The sequence below is a fragment of the Rhineura floridana genome, chromosome 8 (genome assembly GCF_030035675.1).
Source record: "Rhineura floridana isolate rRhiFlo1 chromosome 8, rRhiFlo1.hap2, whole genome shotgun sequence".
Classification (NCBI taxonomy): Eukaryota; Metazoa; Chordata; class Lepidosauria; order Squamata; family Rhineuridae; genus Rhineura; species Rhineura floridana.
The window spans coordinates 33,601,998-33,620,780 of record NC_084487.1 but is presented as its reverse complement, the minus strand read 5'-3'; the positions used below and the strand labels follow the sequence as shown (position 1 = coordinate 33,620,780).

The 18,783-nt window shown below is 43.1% G+C and overlaps 1 protein-coding gene across 2 annotated transcripts in view; it reads left to right on the top strand.

The window, feature by feature from the left end:
- HIPK2 (homeodomain interacting protein kinase 2) overlaps positions 1–18,783 on the top strand; it is a 294,723-nt gene that overhangs the window by 189,078 nt on the left and 86,862 nt on the right. For both annotated transcript variants that reach the window (XM_061638828.1, XM_061638827.1), the window contains exon 3: positions 15,105–15,228. In XM_061638828.1, coding sequence (XP_061494812.1) covers positions 15,105–15,228 — 124 coding nt within the window. The remainder of the gene's footprint in view (positions 1–15,104; positions 15,229–18,783) is intronic.

The following is an 18,783-nucleotide window of genomic DNA, read 5'->3' as shown; positions in this document are numbered from 1 at the left end:
TAGGCATGGGAACAAGGGGGAGAGTTCAAAAAGGGGGGGAAGGAAGAGAAGTAGGTAGGCTGAAGTTTCAGAAGTGCCTTGTGATTGATGGAGGGGTCGGCAGAGGCAGGATAGGCAGTGGGGGGGGGCAGAACAGTGCCGCGAGGGGGCACACACACACACACACAAATCATTGTCACTCAGCTCCACAGCTCTTCGCCATTCTGCTGCTGCCTTTCCTCCGTTGTCCTTGCCCTGGCTTTTTCCTCCGGCGTCCATTTTGTCCTCATAGACGCTAGCAGGCCCTGCCTATTCACCTCTTCCCTCGTGCATCCTAACACAGATCACGAGGGAAGAGAGAGTCTGCGCAGAGGTCCAATCAGTGTGAGGCACATGTCTTGTGTTAACCAATCACAGCCAGGCGCTGTCTTCCCCTTGTTCCCGCCCCCAAGTGATGTGCAACCTAACGTGGAAACGTTAAAGTTGCAGCTGAAAAGTAGGGAAATTACTAGTCGTTCCGTTATTTGCCAAATGTAATGGAATTACCCACTCGTTATTTAAAATTGTAACGAATTACAAGTAACTCGTTAAAAATAACGAGTTACTTCCAAGCTCTGCAGTTTAGTCTACTGCAGCAAGGTAAGAGTCACATGCATACTGTATCCACTATTTCATCTGGGCCTGTTCACCACTAATATGCAACCCATGGAAGATTGCCCATGAGGGAATGTGACCCTTGGGCTGAAAATGGTTCCCTGCTCCTTGTTTATTGCCTTAACTCTAGTTAAGACCCCAGATATACCATGAAATCATACTCCAGTATCCACAGCTGAACAATATATTTATTAGGACTAACCAAACTGTGGCAAGCTTTTGAGTATTATTCATTATCTGACACAAAGCAGGGGGTAGGAGGGATTGAGGAATAATGATAATGTACAAATAATAGGCTAGATGTTGCATTCGTCAGGTCAGCTTGTAGACTCAGTTCCTAGATGGAGACTGCAGTGTGCTACAGATATCAGGTTACACATCTAGGGTTCTGTGGAAAAGAATCAATGTTTGCCCCACATTTCTGAGACATTAAAGTTTGGCTTGTAACCCAGATCTGTCTCAAACCTTAGTTTAACTTGCTGAGCTCAGTCCTGCCTACAAGGATGCGTACAGAGAGGTTGTCAGCGCTTGGTCTATTGCAAGGCAGGACCTGTGGACAAGCCAGTAGTCAGGACTGAAGAGTAAATCAGAACCGGAGGACTACTGAGAGGAAGGACTGAGAAATAAGCCATAATGAAGAGCAAGTCAGTACCAAAAGAGAAACTAAGAGACAGGATTGAGGAACAACCCACCAGTAAGGAACAAAAGAGAAACCAGAGGATACAGGAACAGGCCAGTGCTCAGGAAGATCTTGTTGCTCAAGCAAAGCTTAACAGAAAACCTTTTATAGGTCTTCCCGTTCAAGAGAATCCAATAGCTAGTCTTGAGTGGGCAAGGTCAGTTCAGGGCCCGAGGACATTAAACTGCCTGTGCAGAGGCTGTAATGTGCAGTTCAGTGGCTTACTCCATGGGGCAATCACAGACACAAACACAAAGGCTCCCAGTTGAGCCAGGACAGCTCCTGACAGAGATAGTAGTAAGACCTGCTTGTCACTTTGCAAGCAAAGGGGCCTTAACCATAATTGTTATGTTAATGTATCACTTCACCATAGTTAATGGAAACCATAGTTTCACATCCTGGTTTGCTGCCAAGTTGTAACTATGGTTAGGTATTTAGACTTAAAGGAAGCAAACCATGGTTAACCATAAGGAAAATACCTTATACCAAGTGAAACCATTGCTCCATCTAGCTCAGTATTTACTGTCCTTTGCAGAAGCTCTCCAGGATTTCAATCAGGTCTTTGTCGGCCATACTGGAACTGCCAGGGATTGAACATGAAAACTTTTTCATGTGTACAGAGCAAGTGCATTCTGATTGAACTATAGTATCTTCATTATGTCTGCATAGGGCCTCATTCATATTACCATACTAGTCGTCTTTTAGATCTGGGGATGGGGAGCCTGTGGCTCCACAGATGTTGATGGACTATAGCTTCCATCCTGAAAACTGGCCATGCTGGTTAGGGCTGTTGGGAGTTTGAACTGAACAGCATCTGGAGGACCATAGGTTCCCTACCCTTAAACTCTTAAGAAGCAGTGCAATAATGCCATGCAGCTAGCTTTTGCAGAAGAAAAGAAGTCTTTTTGACTGGCTACTCCTAAAGTCTTAATAGCAGGTGTCAGAAGCAGAAGGGCCAAGGTGGAATTTTAAATCACAGGCTTTATAGCCTATTTGCTATTAAACACTCTGTAGTAATTATAGGCTCCAGAAACCACTTGGTAAATTATACTTATCAAGGCCCAAAGTAACTGCTGTGGAACCTGCCCTTTGTTTTAAGAAGACAGAAATAACAGTGCATATACTTGGGGGAAAAGGGCATAGTTAAATCTGCCCCTCACCTCTCTATGACACCCTCAATTACATAACATTTTAGTTATGGAAATCAAGGGCTAGCAGTTACCATGTCACTGGTGAATATATAGTTGCTGCACATTATACTTAGGCTGTGTAACCTAAACCTATCTTTGAATGTTGTCTGACTTCATTCCTTCCAGTTTATTGAAGTCTTCTGAGGTCTTAACCTACATCTTTTGAAAGAAAAGAACAGAACACTAAATTGACCTGTGGTTATGCTTTAGCTGTAATGCCTGACCCAGGAAGGCTGTTCGATAAAGCCTGGAATGCTTATCAGGCTGTCTGTAATTATTCATTTGACCTGCAACCCTGGACACAGTTTAGCTGCTTAACAATAAGGCCTGCTTCACACATGCATGTGCATCCTTGACTGTTTGTGTGAATGAATGGGCCATCACAGATGTATAACACCACGAACAAATATTTCATATCACCTCTCAGATAGTGCTTTTTCAGTGGAGACAAGTTACATATTAACCTGCCGCTCATCAAGTGTACAGTTCCTGGCAGTGGGCAAGGCGCTCTGTGGGGCACTAAAAGTCTCCTCCTTGACCATTGTACATTTTGGTATTGCCCAGAAAAGGGCTGTAGCTCAATGGTAGAACATCTGCTTTGCATGGGAAAGGCTCCAGGTTCAATCCCCCCAGCATCTTCAGGTAGGTTTGAGAAAGACCCTCATCTGAAACTCTGGGGAGCTGCTGCCAGTCAGTGTAGACAGTACTGAACTAGATGAACGAATGGTGTGACTCCTACATTTCTATTTAGTAAAATGTCTCTCCAAATAAGTGTGCTTAGTATGGAACGATTAAGTAAATGTCACCCTGCTTTTGAGGCTAATAGTTTTTACAATGATATCCCAGCCATGTGAGCAGAATTATAAACTCATGGCAACTCAGCAGTAGTTTTCAAAAGTATACCATGGGAGAAGGGCAGTAGCTCAGAGGTAGAGCACATGTTTTGTGTGCAAAAAGTCTGAAGCTCACTCCCCAGCATTTCCAGGTAGGGCTGGGAAAGACTTCTGGCTGAAATCTTGGAGAGCTAATGCCAATCATTGTAGACAATATGGAGCTAAATGGACCAATGATCCCATAAAAGAGAGCTTCTTATCAGTCTTTTCTATGCATTCAGTGGATGTGTCGCCTGAGGGCTGTTTTCTGCTGAAGAGCCGCTGCAAGTCTGCCATGGAACCTCTGTGCTTGATAGTGGAATATGGATTGTATTCTAGAACATGCAATCATTTTACAGGGGGCAGTAGCCAGGCCTGCTAGGCTTTACTGCCACTCCGACTGGGAGGAGCTTTTTGGATGACCCCCCTCCATGCATATATCCAGTGGAGGGTGGGGGATCAGGACTGCTTCTCTTGTCCCTGATGTCTGTGTGCCTCTGCCTTGCCACAAGTGGTTGCGTGTTTGGCTCGACATGTGAATAGGGATGTCTCCGTACATATGTGTATAGGCTCTTCATGTGTTTGAAAACCCTGATTACATGAGAGGCTGTCTAGCCTATGTGTGTATAGCTGTATTGCTCCAAATGTGTAGTTGCTCCAAATTGTGCAGATGGTGGGGTGGGTGGCAGAGCCAGGAGGCACAGTTCCCCCTACTCCATGTGTTGGAATATGCATAGAGAGGAAATCAGCAGCCCTGGGTTGTGCCCTGGAAACACGCCAGTTCCCCTCAGTGTGCATTGCAAAGTGTGACTGCAATAGCAAACAGTGAGCATTCCAGCAATTATCTGTGCGCCGTTAGTGGTTTTCTTTTTGAAGAACCCCTGATAAGTTTCTCAAGAATTCTTGAGTTCCCCAGAATACACTTTGAAAAGCACTGGGCAATTGACAGTTTGCCAAAGGTACAGTTTCAGCTTTACAGCTGAGAATATCCTTGAACCTAAGGTTGCCAACTAGCCAGGAAAAAAACAAACCCAACAGCCTAGCCTGCTCCTGTTCCTTTAAGAGGAATTTGCTATGGATATTGGATATTTTGTGAGGATGCCTTAGAGCAGCCTTTCCCAACTAGTGGGCCACCAGATGTTGTTGGACCACAATTTCCATCTTTCCTGACCATTGGCAATGCTCGCTGAGGCTGATGGGAGTTGTGGTCCAGCAACACTTGGTGGCCCACTAGTTGGGGAACGCTGCCTTAGAGCAAGCTGCTGTTGCCAGCACAAAGAAAAACACAATCACCTGTTCATTGCACCTGATCAACTTCTTCTGAAAGGCACAGCCAAGTTCAAAAGTTGGCCACCAGTTTCCTGCCCCTAAACCCTATGATCTTAGCTCAGCCTTTCTCAAGCTGGTGTCCTGCAGGTGTTGCTGGATTACAACTCTCATCATTCCTGACCATTGGCCACACTGACTGGGACAGATGGGAGTTGTAGTCCAACAACAGCTGGAAGGCACCAGCTTGAAAGAAGGCTGCTCTATCCACATTACACTGCTTCTCACAGCAACTACACCATCACTGCAAAGATGGATAGCAAAATGGATGCAGTTCCTCACTGTTTCATGGACAATAAGAGTGCAAAAGCAGGAGAGGGAGAATGTTTCTTCTTATTAAATATTTCACTCTTCAGGCTCAGCAGCTGTGATTCAACTCTGTATGACCTGTAAAATCCCAGGTCTCTGGAAAATGGGTTAAAAAACTGAGCTGGAAGGCTGGGAAGGTGTCAAAACAAAGATCATTTTCAAAGCAGAGATAAAACCAAGATGCTGTGGCATGCAGCCTGTGAATGGGTTACAGGGGAAAGAGATGAGAAACTTGCAGAGCGCATAAAGTCCCATCAGGAACATGTCTTGAGCCAGAGGTCCACAGCTAATTTGCATATTTTCATTGCATGCAATTAGTATAATTGATATATCATTTCATAAAGATGACAGGTGTTAAGTTTCAGTTGGTGAGCATGTTGCATTGACAGTACAATATTGTTGTGCACCACCCCAATCTCTGAGCGGTGAGATTTCCAGGGGTTCCTGTGCTTGCCCTGGGTTTGGTTTCCTTGGGAAGAAGGTCAGCAGAGACTGTGGTGTCTTTACGAAATATGGATTATTTATTTACACACATCCCAACCTGAGCTTAGGATAGAGGGGTTCAAGGCATCAGCAGTCCAATATCCAGCTTTTCTATCAGGGTTACAGGAGGCATCCTAAAGCCATGGTGCAGAGAGTCAGTCTCTCTGCTTGCCTCCAGTTCCAGCCTTCCTCTGACACACTCAAAACACAAGCCTCTCCTAGGCCCCAGGAGGGGGGAGGCTCTCCTGAAGAGTTTCAATGACAAAAGGATCTCCCTGGCCCATTCAGCAGTTGCTGGGCACCTGATAGACCCATTAACAAACCTGGCCACTCTATTAGCTTAACAAAAGAAACTCATCTGACCAGCAGAGCGAGTTTCTCATCCCAAGGCACAGGATTCCAAATCGGAGGCTCGAAGGGGACTTATAGAAATTATCCATTTCAACCCCCAAACTCACAACAATAGTTTGAAACAATTACCCTCAGACACAAATTCTTGAAACGGATTCCCTCGATGTGTGAAACAGAGTAGTCTTGAGAGTTGAAAAGCATACTAAATTTTAGTTTCTTATTTTCTTGTTTATAATTTTTAGTAAACATTTTTATTTTTTCAAATATATATAAGACAGGGCATGGGTGAAGGTGGAGGGAGAAAACTGGGGTTTCTGGGTTTCTAATAAGAAGCCAAGGGTCATATAAAAGTGTGTTAGAGCAAGTGTTATAGGAAGCGTGCAGCCCATGTATTGCTTCCCTAACATAGTGGCTCACAATTCTTTTACACAAGCCACATAAATGTAGTAGAAGATAAGTTGAGTTACTGAAACCTATATTGAGCTTCAGCAAATTACAGAATTGTAGTGTTGGAAGGGACTTTGGGGGTCATCTAGTCCACTCCCCTGCTCAATCCAGGACCTGCAATCCAGGATGCATTTTACAGCATCTGACTTGTGAGCTCTTCCTCTCATGAGTGGCTGCTGGTTGCAGTTAGGCAGTGGTGTAGTCATGGTTGCGAGCCAGCTCCAGACACTCTTGGATGAGATAGATTATCTGGATCCATTTCAGTCAGGTTTCAGGCCTGGTTTTGGCATGGAAGCAGCCTTGGTCGCCCTGTATGATGACCTCTGTCGGGAGAGAGACAGGGGAGTGTGACTCTGTTGATTCTTCTTGATCTCTCAGCGGCTTTTGATACCATCGACCATGGTATCCTTCTGGGAAGACTGGCTGAGTTGGGAGTGGGAGGGACTGCATGGCAGTGGTTCCGCTCCTACTTGGCAGATCAGCTTCAGAAGGTGGTGCTTGGGCATTGCTCGGCACCCTGGACTCTCCAGTTCCACAGGGGTCAGTTCTGTTCCCCATGCTGTTCAACATCTACATGAAACCGTTGGGTGCAGTCATCCGGAGCTTTGGAGTGCCTTGCCATCAGTATGCTGATGACACGAAGCTCTATTTCTCCTTTTCATCTTCTTCAGGTGAGGTTGTCAATGTGCTGAACCGGTGCCTGGCTGCGACAATGGACTGGATGAGGGCTAATAAACTGAGGCTCAGTCCAGACAGAACTGAGATGCTGCTAGTGGGTGTTTCTTCTGACCAGATGGTGGATGTCCAACCTGTCCTGGATGGGGTTGCACTCCCTCTGAAAGAGCAGGTTTGTAGCTGGGGGGTGTCACTTGAGGCTCAGGTAGCCTCAGTGGCACGGAGTGCTTTCTACCAGCTTCGGTTGGTGGCCCAGCTACGCCCCTATCTGGACAGGGATAACCTGGCTTCAGTTGTCCATGCTCTGGTAACCTCCAAGCTAGATTACTGCAATGCACTCTACGTGGGGCTGCCTTTGAAGATGGTTCGGAAATTGCAGCTTGTGCAAAATGCAGTGGCCAGAATGGCAACAGGGACCAGACGGTCCGAACATATAAAACCAATTCTGGCCCGCTTGCATTGGCTGCCTGTATGTTTCCAAGCTCGATTCAAGGTGCTGGTTTTAACCTATAAAGCCTTACACGTCTTAGGACCACAATACCTGATGTAACGCCTCTCCTGACACGAACCCACGCGTACACTACACTCAGCATCCAAGGCCCTCCTCCGGGTGCCTACTCGGAGGGAAGCTGGGAGTCTGGCAACAAGGGCGAGGGCCTTCTCATTGGTGGCCCCCAAATTATGGAATGCTCTTCTTGACGAGATGTGCCTGGCGCCCACACTGTTATCTTTTCAGTGCCACGTCAAGACTTTCCTCTTCTCCCAGGCATTTTAGCATGTGTTTTAAATTGTGTTCTAAATTGTTTTTAAAATATGTGTTTTTAAATTTGTACATTTGTTTTTAAAGTTTTTAGTTATTGTAAACTGCCCAGAGAGCTTCGGCTATGGGGCGGTATATAAATACAATAAATAAATATAGGGTCTCTGGTGGGTGTTACACCCCTTACCTTCTTGGGAGCATGGTCCCAATGTCTCCAGCATCCTACAAGCCAATCAGCATGAAAGGGGAGTGTGTTACCCACTGAGAAGAACCTTCTAACATGATTCCTTGTCCTTTCCTGCTGATTGAAGCCAATCAGAGTGAAAGGGGGTAAGAGAGCCATAGAGATGACTCTTCTCAGTAGCTAACACAACTCCCCTTTCATGCTGATTGGCTTTTAGGAACATTTGTTGTTGTGGGAGAAGGCACACGCAGGAAGGACTGAGGAGTGTGGAGATGATGACTGAGATCAAGCGAGTGAGGGGTCTATTATGAAGGGACCCTGCACTTCTGGATCTGCCATTACATTACTGTAGTTAAGTTACATTTCTGAGGTTCAGGTGTTATGTACAGCTGTTGTTAGATCAAAAGAAAAGAGAGGAAGTTTCTATTGCCTCCTCACGTGCAAAATGTGAGAGTGAGGCTCATGCAGGCTTATTCCCCATAATGGTACACTGTGGTTTGCCATTACATCTGAACTGGCCCAGTAGCATTCAGGAGAGGAAGGGAAATCTGCTTCCTGCCCTCTCCAGTAACCCAGGCATGAGGAATAAATTTTAGGTGTCCCCCTGATAATGTTACAATCTACACCTAGGTTGTATGCCATTTCTTACACAGAAATACTTTTCTATGTAGGATGTTTCCTGACTGTTTTCTCTATTCATTATATGCTGTTCTATAAGAAATTAGTCTTGTGGGTTCGCACTGATTTTTTAAAAAGATACATGAATACATGTCCTGTGAGTAACAGGGCTGAGCCAGCAAACTCCATTCTTGTGCTGCTAGGACACTGCAGATATTATATAGTATTCTGAGGTAGGTGTAGCATTCAGAAAGAGTCCTGCTCCCAAACAGCCAAAACTGTGGAAGCTAAAAGTCTCTGGTAGTTGCTTTTAATGGCCTGTGATGTGTGGGCGAGGGAGCTGGTAAGCTACAGTAGTATTTAATTTCACTGACAGAAATACCAAACAATGAAATTACCCTGCCACAGAGCAGGATCACTAGAGTAAATATTCTGCCAGAGGCTGGCAGAACATTGGCACAGAGTCACATGTCAAGGATTGACCAATGGTAAGGTGAGGTGAGGTTTCTTCATCAGGAGAACTGTGAGCAAGGCAAGGAGACCTTAGGGCCTCAGTGTGCTTCTTTTGTGGCTTGAGAAGTTGAGGATAGCGTTCCCATACCAAAATGAAACAGCTGTCACAAAAAAGCAAGTCCTGCTGGGCCAGCACCAAGTTCTGGTCGCATCATAGGCCCTTTGATCCAAATCTCCCCTGATTGCTTGGCACAGGAATTACGTACAGGATATGAGTGATGAAAATTGAGGAACTCATTTTAGCTGCCTTTCGGTTCTAACCACCGCCTGACATTTGAAGATAGCTTTAGCTCATCATTTTACTCATGCCAGATTTTGTGACCCTTAAATAAAAGAGAGCCAGTGTGGTGTAGTGGTTAGAGTGTTGGACTACGACCTGGGAGACCAGAGTTCGAATCCCCACACAGCCATGAAGCTCACTGGGTGACCTTGGGCCAGTCACTGCCTCTCAGCAGAAGGCAATGGTAAACCACCTCTGAATACCACTTACCATGAAAACCCTATTCATAGGGTCACCATAAGTCGGGATCGACTTGAAGGCAGTCCATTTTCATTTTTTTCCAGATAAAAGCAATGCATTGTGGTCATGAGATTGCAGTAGTTGTCAGAGTACTTGCCAAAAATGAATATACAGATATCCATCCCACATTTTTCTTGCATCCCTAGGTCAAGCTCTGTAAATAAAATTCCAGTACCCAACCTGGTGTTTAGAGCTTCAAACTTTCTACTCACATGAGTTCCCAAAAAAACTTTTTTCTTAAGCAGTGCTCTCTGTCCGTGCAGTACTCATTATTTGGTGTCATTTTCGTCCTTGATAACAAACAAAATTAAAACCTGCTTTCTTATTCCTTGTTGCTGCAAATTGCAGATCTGACTTGCACTGGTAGGAATGGCTAAGACAAAGTAGACTAACTTGCAAATGAATAAATATGACATTTAAAATTGTCAGTTTAGGTTTTGGGGACAAGTATATAATATCTTTCATAGTTTTTAAATACATAAATATGACATTAATTGTGCAGGGCATTTTCACACATGACACTAAAAGTGCCTTTGAGCCTCTCTCTTACCATTTAAGTGTGTGTTGTTAATGTGGGATATAAAACAAAATAGAGCCATTTAAAATTGATTCTGCATTCTAGCCAGTGTTGGTTTTATATTCACATTACAATTCTGAGAATTATAAGACAGCACTTTTAATGGCAAGGGTGAAAACATCCTTAGTGATTTACTTAACGCTTGAGCTGAACAAAGCATGGGATGCAATCAGCATACAGCAAGGCCATAATGAACAAAAGGAAACACTTCTTTCCCATACATCACACCACTGCTATTTGGAACTCATTGCCATGGCAAGAGATTTCCAGAAATATCAGCTGTTCTTTTCTAATAGCCTTCTTCTAAAACGCATGGCAGTGCAGCTTTTTGGATCCTAGCAAGGTGATCTGAGTTGCAAGAGTCATGTGATGGATCTGTTGCCAGACTGCAGCACTTCAAGCTGCAGGTGGGGGGATCAAATGTTTGAATGCTTCCCCATATTCAAATCAGTACAAAACTTACTGCATATTGTTGCGCACCATCCCGATCTCCGAGCAGTGAGAGATCTCCAGGGGTCCCTGCACTTATCCAGGGTTTGGTTTCCTTGGAAAGAAGGTCAGCGGAGTCTGTGGTGTCTTTATGAAATATGGTTTATTTATTTACACACATTCCAACTTGAGCTTAAGATGGAGAAGTTCAAAAGCATCAGCAGTCCAATATCATTGGGCTTACAGGAGGCACCCTAAAGCCATGGCACAGAGAGCCAGCCTCTCTGCCTGTGTCCAGTTCCCAGCCTCAGACTCACTAAAAACACAAGCCTCTTTTTCCCCAGGTGGGGGAGGGCTCTTCTGAAGAGTTTCAGTAACAATAGGATCTCCCTGGCCCAGTTAATGGGCACTTGATAGACCCATTAACTCATTTGGCCACTCTTATTAAACTAACAAAGGGGACTCATCTGACCAGCTGTGTGGGTTTCTCACCTTCAGGGTTCCAAATCAGACACTGGAAGGGGACTCATAGAAAGCATCCATCTCAACCCCAAACCTGTAACAATATATAAAACTAGCAGATCAAGCTTGCTAATCATGCATCTTGGCTTTCACACGTAGTGATGTAAGATTCTTGCTTGTTGTAGTGGAATAATATTTTTTATGTGCAGTGGAGAAGATTTCTCTCTTCTCAGTACAAGAGGTTTAGGAGGGTGGAAGAAGGCATGTACAATACAGCTAAGTATTGTGGCAAGGCCTACCTTTCCTTGGTGTAAACCCAATGCACTGATCTTAAGATTTAAAAAACCCAGATATTTGATATAGGTCACACACACCCCAGAACACCCTTGTGTGAGGCTGATGCAGGAAGACCTGGACAAACAACCCAGAGGACCAGGCTTAGGATAGTCTGTGTATTTTTCCAAAAAGCAGAATGCCTGACTGTGGAATTTCCTCTGCATAGTTACAATGATATGACAGGAGAGCAAGTTGGTCTAGGCTGTGTTTTCAGAAGCTGGTTCCAGAGATTGAGTTACTGGCTTTGCCTGCATGAGCATGTGCGGTCAAATAAGTAGTCAGATGAGCTGATAACTCAGCAGCAGTGTGTGTGTGTGTCCGTGCATGGGTGCGTGTGTATGTAGGAAGTTTACTTCTTTACACTGAGAGGCGCATCAAGCTGCAATTTCACACACACAGAAAGGAACTGAAAAAATATGAACTATTCCTTTTGAACCTATTGCTGTGCTGTGTTCATGAAAGCCACACTATTCCCTTCTGAGATCCAAACAGATCAAGTGGATAGTTACAGGATGTTCATATTGATTATTTTACATCATAAGGATATGTTTTCTAGACATTTCACAGAGACCCTTGCTCCAATCCATTGGGGTTGTATATATACACCAAACCACCCAAAGTAGAAGCTGAAAATCTGTTCTTACAAATGAAAATAAATAGTGTAGGCTCTAAAGTAGTGGCACCTTTAGGCAGGTCCAACACCAGATTTTACTGGGGTAGGTAAGGAAAGTCCAAGAACCCAGTCCCCTACTAAGCCATCTAGAGGTAGCACTATGGTACCCGACAGTCTGTACTGGCACATACCCAATTGCTGTACCTACCTTGCTGTCCCAGGCTATGGTCTGAAGGCACATGAGGCCAGCACCCTGCTGAAGCTAAGCAGGGTCAGGTCTGGTCAGTGCCTGGATGAGAGACTGCCTGGGAACCATATGTAAGCCGCATTGGGTTTCTATTATTAAAAGAAAGGCGGGGTATAAATGTAATAAGTAAATAAATAAATAATACCTTCAGCCCCATGGCTGCAGACAATGCTCCCTTCTGAGATGAAGTCTTCCTACAAGGGTGCAAGGGGAAAACTCATTTATTCCTCTTACCTAGTGCCTTGTCAGAGGCTAGAATGGCTTGTTGAATATCCTTGGAACTTATGGCCTGCTTTCAGATAATCCTCCAAACCATGATTTGGAGATCACGAATGAGCACTGTTTGCACATTTCCTTTCCCCTTATCCACTCATGCATAGGGCTGAATTAATTGCACGCTGTTTAAATAAAAGCCAGTGTGGTGTAGTGGTTAGAGTGCTGGATTACAACCTGGAAGACCAGGGTTCGAATCCCCACACAGTCAAGAAGTATACTGGGTGACCTTGGGCCAGTCACTGCCTCTCAGCCTTACAGAAAGGCAGTGGTAAACCACCTCTGAATACTGCTTACCATGAAAACGCTATTCATAGGGCCGCCTTAAGTCGGAATCGACTTGAAGGCAGTACATTTACATTTATTTTAAATAAAACTATAGTTTGAAATACATCCAAGCTAACAAACTGTGGTTTGAGTGATCCCTTTGGACATGGATGGCAGTTAACTACAAAGAAAATGCTTGGCACGTGAAACAGCAATGGCACTACTAGGGGTGACCAGATATAAAGGAGGACAGGGCTTCTTTGTCAACAATAGTTCAGTGGGTGTTGTTTTCCACAATCATGAATGAATCTGCCAAAAATGTACTTCCACTGCACAAACATTAAAGATGCCAAATTCCTGACATCCTTTGCATGCGCACAGTTACATTTTACAGTGCGGATTATCCTGTCATTTATGTGGATCTGGGTCTCAATAATTTCTGGATAGATTTGGCAAAAATGGGTTAAATGTTTGTTGCGAAGAAATGTATAAGGGAACCTAGTGGGGAAAAATAAACCTTTGCCTTCTGTCAAAGACTTTAATGGACTTGGCAGCTAGCTGAGCTGACCTTTTACCCCCATGGGAGATTCCCAAAGCCTTAGCTTCTTGTCAGTTTGGTGAGTGCAGGGTTTTGTGTAAGCTATTTCCTGGCTTTTGGAAGATAATGAATTTAATGATGGATGCTACAATGGAAAGTTAGCAAGTACTTTCCCCAAAATTTATAGATTGTGGAACCTGCTGTGGCTGAGATCTGCAAGATCTCACAGTACACTGTTAACAGAAGTGGTCTGCTCTTGTGAAGGAAGAAAATAACTAAATTAACTTTTGAACTGGCCTTTATGCATTTGTTTAAAAAATGATATGCCAAAATGTATTCAAACCAGCTTATAGTAACTGACCTGAGTTCTGTGTATACAGTGGAAAGGGAGGATTCTCCCCACACACATCATAATAACGTCAGCAATGGAGAGAAAGAGATAATGAAAATGACCACAATAAAATCAGAAAGAAAGATCACAAACCACTAAAATGGCAATATATAACAGCTACTCAAAAAATAAATAAATCACTCCATGAGGAAATCCTAAAGGTCAGGCCAAAAAAAAAAAGGTTTTACAAAAGAAAAAATTGGAACAGCTTCTCAGTGCCAAAAAGAGGCTATTCCATAGGCTCAGGGCCACAGCTGTAAAGGCCCTGCTTCTAGCAGCAGGTGTTCATATGGTGACAGAAGTTAACATATGTGAATGGCCAGATTCTCTGTGCCTTTTGGCCCAAGAGGAAGTATCAATATTGTTGCTGTTGTTTTAGTTTTCCAACAAAAGGAATTGTACCGGTCAGAATCCTCACCCACTGACACATGCTGCCCATTAACTATAATAGATTGGGGGGTGGGGGCTTTGAAAACCCTTCTCTCTTTTGTTTTCTTTCAGTTGTACCCATAGTCACCTGCGCAATTAATCTTGTACACACTTTGTAAATCCCATTGGGGATTACTTCTAAGTAAACATAACTAGGATTGCACTATAATCAGGACTGCAAAACTGGCACTGTTTCAGATGCCACATAATACTAATTCTGCACCTATAAGAGATAGTTCTTAATATGGCAGCACCTATGCTTTGGAACTCCCTGCCTATTGACATCAGAAAGGAGCCTTCGCTGTATTCTTTTCAGCACCTGCTTTAAACATTTTTGTTTAGACAACCCTATCCAGACACATGGATGTTGATGTGTTTTATTTATTTATTTATTTAATTTAATTTATATACCGCCCTAAGCCAAAAAGGCTCTCTGGGTGGTGTACATAAGAGATAAAACAAGCACAATATATAAATACAATAAGTATAACAAAATCAAAGATCAAAACAAACAATAACAAAGAACCAACAACGTCAAAATACAACAATAATTAAAATACTGATAAAATACACTATAAAATACAATTTAAAATACACTTTAAAATGCCTGGGAGTATAAAAAGGTTTTCACCTGGTGCCGAAATGTTTTTAATTATTTGGTTTTAACTGTTTTTATCGATGATTTTAATGTTTTTATTTGTAAATTGTTTAGAGGTTTCTACACTCGAGTGGTAAATAATTTTTGTTAAATAAATAAAAGCCTTATTTTTCTAGAGCAGGGAGGGGGAACTCATGGCTTTCCAAATGTTGTTGAACTCCAACTCCCATCAGCTCCACCCAGCATGGCCAATGGTTAGAGATGATGGGAGATATAGTCTAGCAACATCTGGAAGGTTACAGGCCTCCCATCTCTGTTCATCTCATAATGAGATGGCTATGTTTTGCAATTGCTAATGCTTTATTTCCTATTGTTCTTCCACAGAGCCCCTGAAATCATCCTCGGTTTACCCTTCTGTGAAGCAATTGACATGTGGTCTCTGGGATGTGTAATTGCAGAACTTTTCTTGGGCTGGCCATTATATCCAGGAGCATCAGAGTATGATCAGGTTGGTATTGTTGCCTCTTCCATTACTTGGGCAAGAATGGTGTATACTTTCCTCCCATACATTTTTTTTTTTTTTGAGAGAGAGACGACAAGAGTGACATACAACCTGAAGACTTGGGGGGGGGAGTAATAAAGCTGCCAGTGGTCATGATTCTCTATGGCCCCAGAGTGGTATTGAAGGGTGCAGGTTAGTTGTCATATTTATCCATCCATTCATCCATTTTATGACATTTATATCTCACTTTCCTACCACCATGGAACTCAAGGTAGCATATATGTGGTTTCCAGCTGCTCACCCATCCAGGCACTGATCAGGCCCAGATCTGCTTAGCTTCATCAAGGTGATGCCCTCATGTGCCTTCAGACCATACCCTCTTATCTCCCACTGGAACATCAAGCCAACAATTATACTACTCCTCAATTCAACAATTAGTGCTGCTCTATCCCTTTTTAAGTGTATGGTGAAACCTCTAATGTCCTTTGCATTGAAAGTTAGAGTGGAAAGCTGGTTCAGTTTTAGACCAGGATGCCCACAAGGACGAGATCGTGTATGACTCAAGTATTTTTCTGTCTCCATGTGTCCCATGTTCCTCCCCCTTCCCTCTTCTTTTATTCTTTGCTCTTCCTTCCTTACAAGAAATGGCCTTATCTGTACTTTAATTCCTGAGACTTTTTAAAATTGTTCATCTGTAGTGAATTAGCAGTACTGTGCCTTTATGGGCTGACTGCCTTAGTGACCAGTCAAGCAAGACTCTTCCTTCCAGGTGGCTGGAAAGCTCTGTAGGTGGGTCTCTGGCCAAACAGTGAACAGAGCAGGTATCCTTACTCCATTGTAACAACAAGTATTTACAGGTTTATTTGTCATATATTACAAGGACTATGCAGCTTCTGTTGCCTCCTGTAGCATTTTACGGCAGGGGTGAGGAACCTGTTGTCTCCTATAAGCTCCAGCCAGCATGGCCAGGGATTGTGTAGGTTGCCAGGTCAGAAGCATCCCAAATCCTGAGATTTCAGGGGCAGGCCCTAGTGATATCATTAAGCATGATACGTTAAGCATCAATCACAGTTGCTTGGAGCATACAATTAAAACAAAAACTTTTATCTGATTGGAAATTAAGATAGAAATCTAATCTAAAAGATGGAGCCTGGGTAGGGAACATTTAATCTAGCCTACTTGTTTTTGGCAAGAAGGGTTTAAGTGTCCTCAGGCCAGGCCAGTCACCAGAAGGCCATTGTAGGAAGAAAGGAGCCTAGTGTTGTGGAGATGTTAGATGGGAACACAGGAGTAAAGATGGATGCCCCTGAAGGCTGCAATTCTTAACACACTTACTAAGGGACTAAGCCCCATAGAACTCAACAGGACTTACTTCTGAGTAGATATAGTTTGGATTGTGCTGTTGGTAAGGCTTGACTAGGGATCTTCTGCAAAGACATCCATATCCAAGCAGGGTTGGCAACCCCCTGCCTGGAATGCCCTGCCCCTCTGTTTTAACATGGCTGCTCCAAACCTCTTTACAGATTTAACCCTTTACTTCAGAAAGAGGTCTGAGAAATGAATAAGAGTAAGAAGATTCTCTACCCTTTCTGTCTACCCTGTGGGCTGCTATAAACTCACTTTGACAGCCAACCCAATTCCAGTGAGTAATAATTGATGGAGATAAAACACACATGGTTTGGTGTACTTTCACAGGCAGCAGCTTGGGAACAACCATTGCAGCCACACTTCCAAATATGTGAATTCTATTTTACTGCTATTGGGCAAGAAACAAACCATCAGGCAACCAACAAGGTGCATCATCAGTGGGTTTAAGGGGGTTGAGCTGAGCTCATGGAACCACTGCTGTTGCTTCTATGGATGTAAGAGAGTAAGGATAAATATAAGTAAATGCAAATAGAAAAGAAGAACAAAAGACAGTGATGCGTTCCTAAATGGAGTACCATACCAACCACAAGATTCCTATGAGTAAGGCAGACAACTCAGTATCCCACAACCAGTCAGGATTCATAACCAAAACCCCAAACTAAAAAAAATCCTGGTAGCCAGTCAGCCAAGGTCACAGAAATCCCCATACAGCACAACCTGACCTGGGGGCTGCAGTTAATGCAGAATGCTGCAGCATGATCGATGACATGAGTGAGATCCTATCAGCACATAATACCTCTGCTCTGAAATCTGTATTGGTTGCTGATTTGCTACCAGGCCAAGGTGTGCTTCAAGGTGTGTTTTCCATGTTGTGGGTGCCACATAGTACTTGTTCTGCTCTTGTAAGAAATCAGTCCTAAAATGTGGCAGTACCTACGCTTTGGAATGCCTTGCCTATTGTCATTTGGCAGATGCCTCTTTTCAGCACCTGCTAAAATCATTTTTGTTTAGGCAAGCCTACCCAGGCATGTAGAAGTGTTTTTAAATCTGTTTTTAACTCATTGTTGGTTTTATTATTTTGAATGTTTTAAATACCTGTCTGTTTTTGTCAATAATTTTATTGTTTTAATTCTTTCAGTAAACCCCTTTGAGATTTTTTACAATAAAGTGGTATATAAATGTTGTAAATAAAATACATAAATAAATTTTGGAGTCACTATGGCCCTTGGGTCTCTTTCCACTTTTAGGGACAAAGGAATCTGCCTTATACTGACTCAGGCCATTTGGTACCATCTGGCTCAGCACTGATGAAGTGCATTGGCTCACCAGGATTCCAGGCAATAATCTTTTCCAGAAATTGAATTTTGGACCCTTGCATGCAAAGCATATGCCCTACCAATGAGCTACAACCCTTCCCCTGTTTAAAAAAGTATTTTTTTAATTGTTCTTTTCAACTCGCTCTTGAATGTACATCATACCTAGGGCAGATCCACACCATTCATTTAAAGCACATTAAACACACATATGAAGCACATGAATCCCACCACAGAATCAAGGGAACTGTAGTTTGTTAAGGGTGGTGGGAACTATAACTGTGAGGGGGAAATGACACTTCCCAGGATTCTTTAGGGAAGTCATGTGCTTTAAATGTGAGTTGGATGTGCTTTAAATGTATTGTGTCGATCTACTCAATAAACTTTGCCTGCATTGTTTTAATTAATTTTTCAAAATGGAAATGAGCTACAAAGTGTAGTGGGTGACCATGGGCTACTCACCATCTCTCAGCCTATCTGCCCCTCAGGATTAAAAAAAATAGAGAACCATGACCACCTCAAGGAAGAAGAGTACACTTACAATGTAGAGGAAAAAATAATCTACAACTATTCTGTGAAATCAAATACTTATTGGGACACAGTATGAATAAATATTTATATAAGCATGACTATCAAATATGTTTATTATTTATACAACCTGTAAAGATATTTATAGTGCAATCCTATGTTTGTTTACTCAGAAGCAAGTTCCACTGTATCTAATGGGGATTACTCAAACAGGGAAGTGTGCAAAGAACTGCAACCTGAAGTGATAAGGAACTTGTTGTTTCAACAAGTCTTAAATTGAGACCTTATCTCAGTCTGTGTCTGTGTTGGAATTGTTTTTTAATATGTTTTTAAACCTTTTCATTTTTTAAAG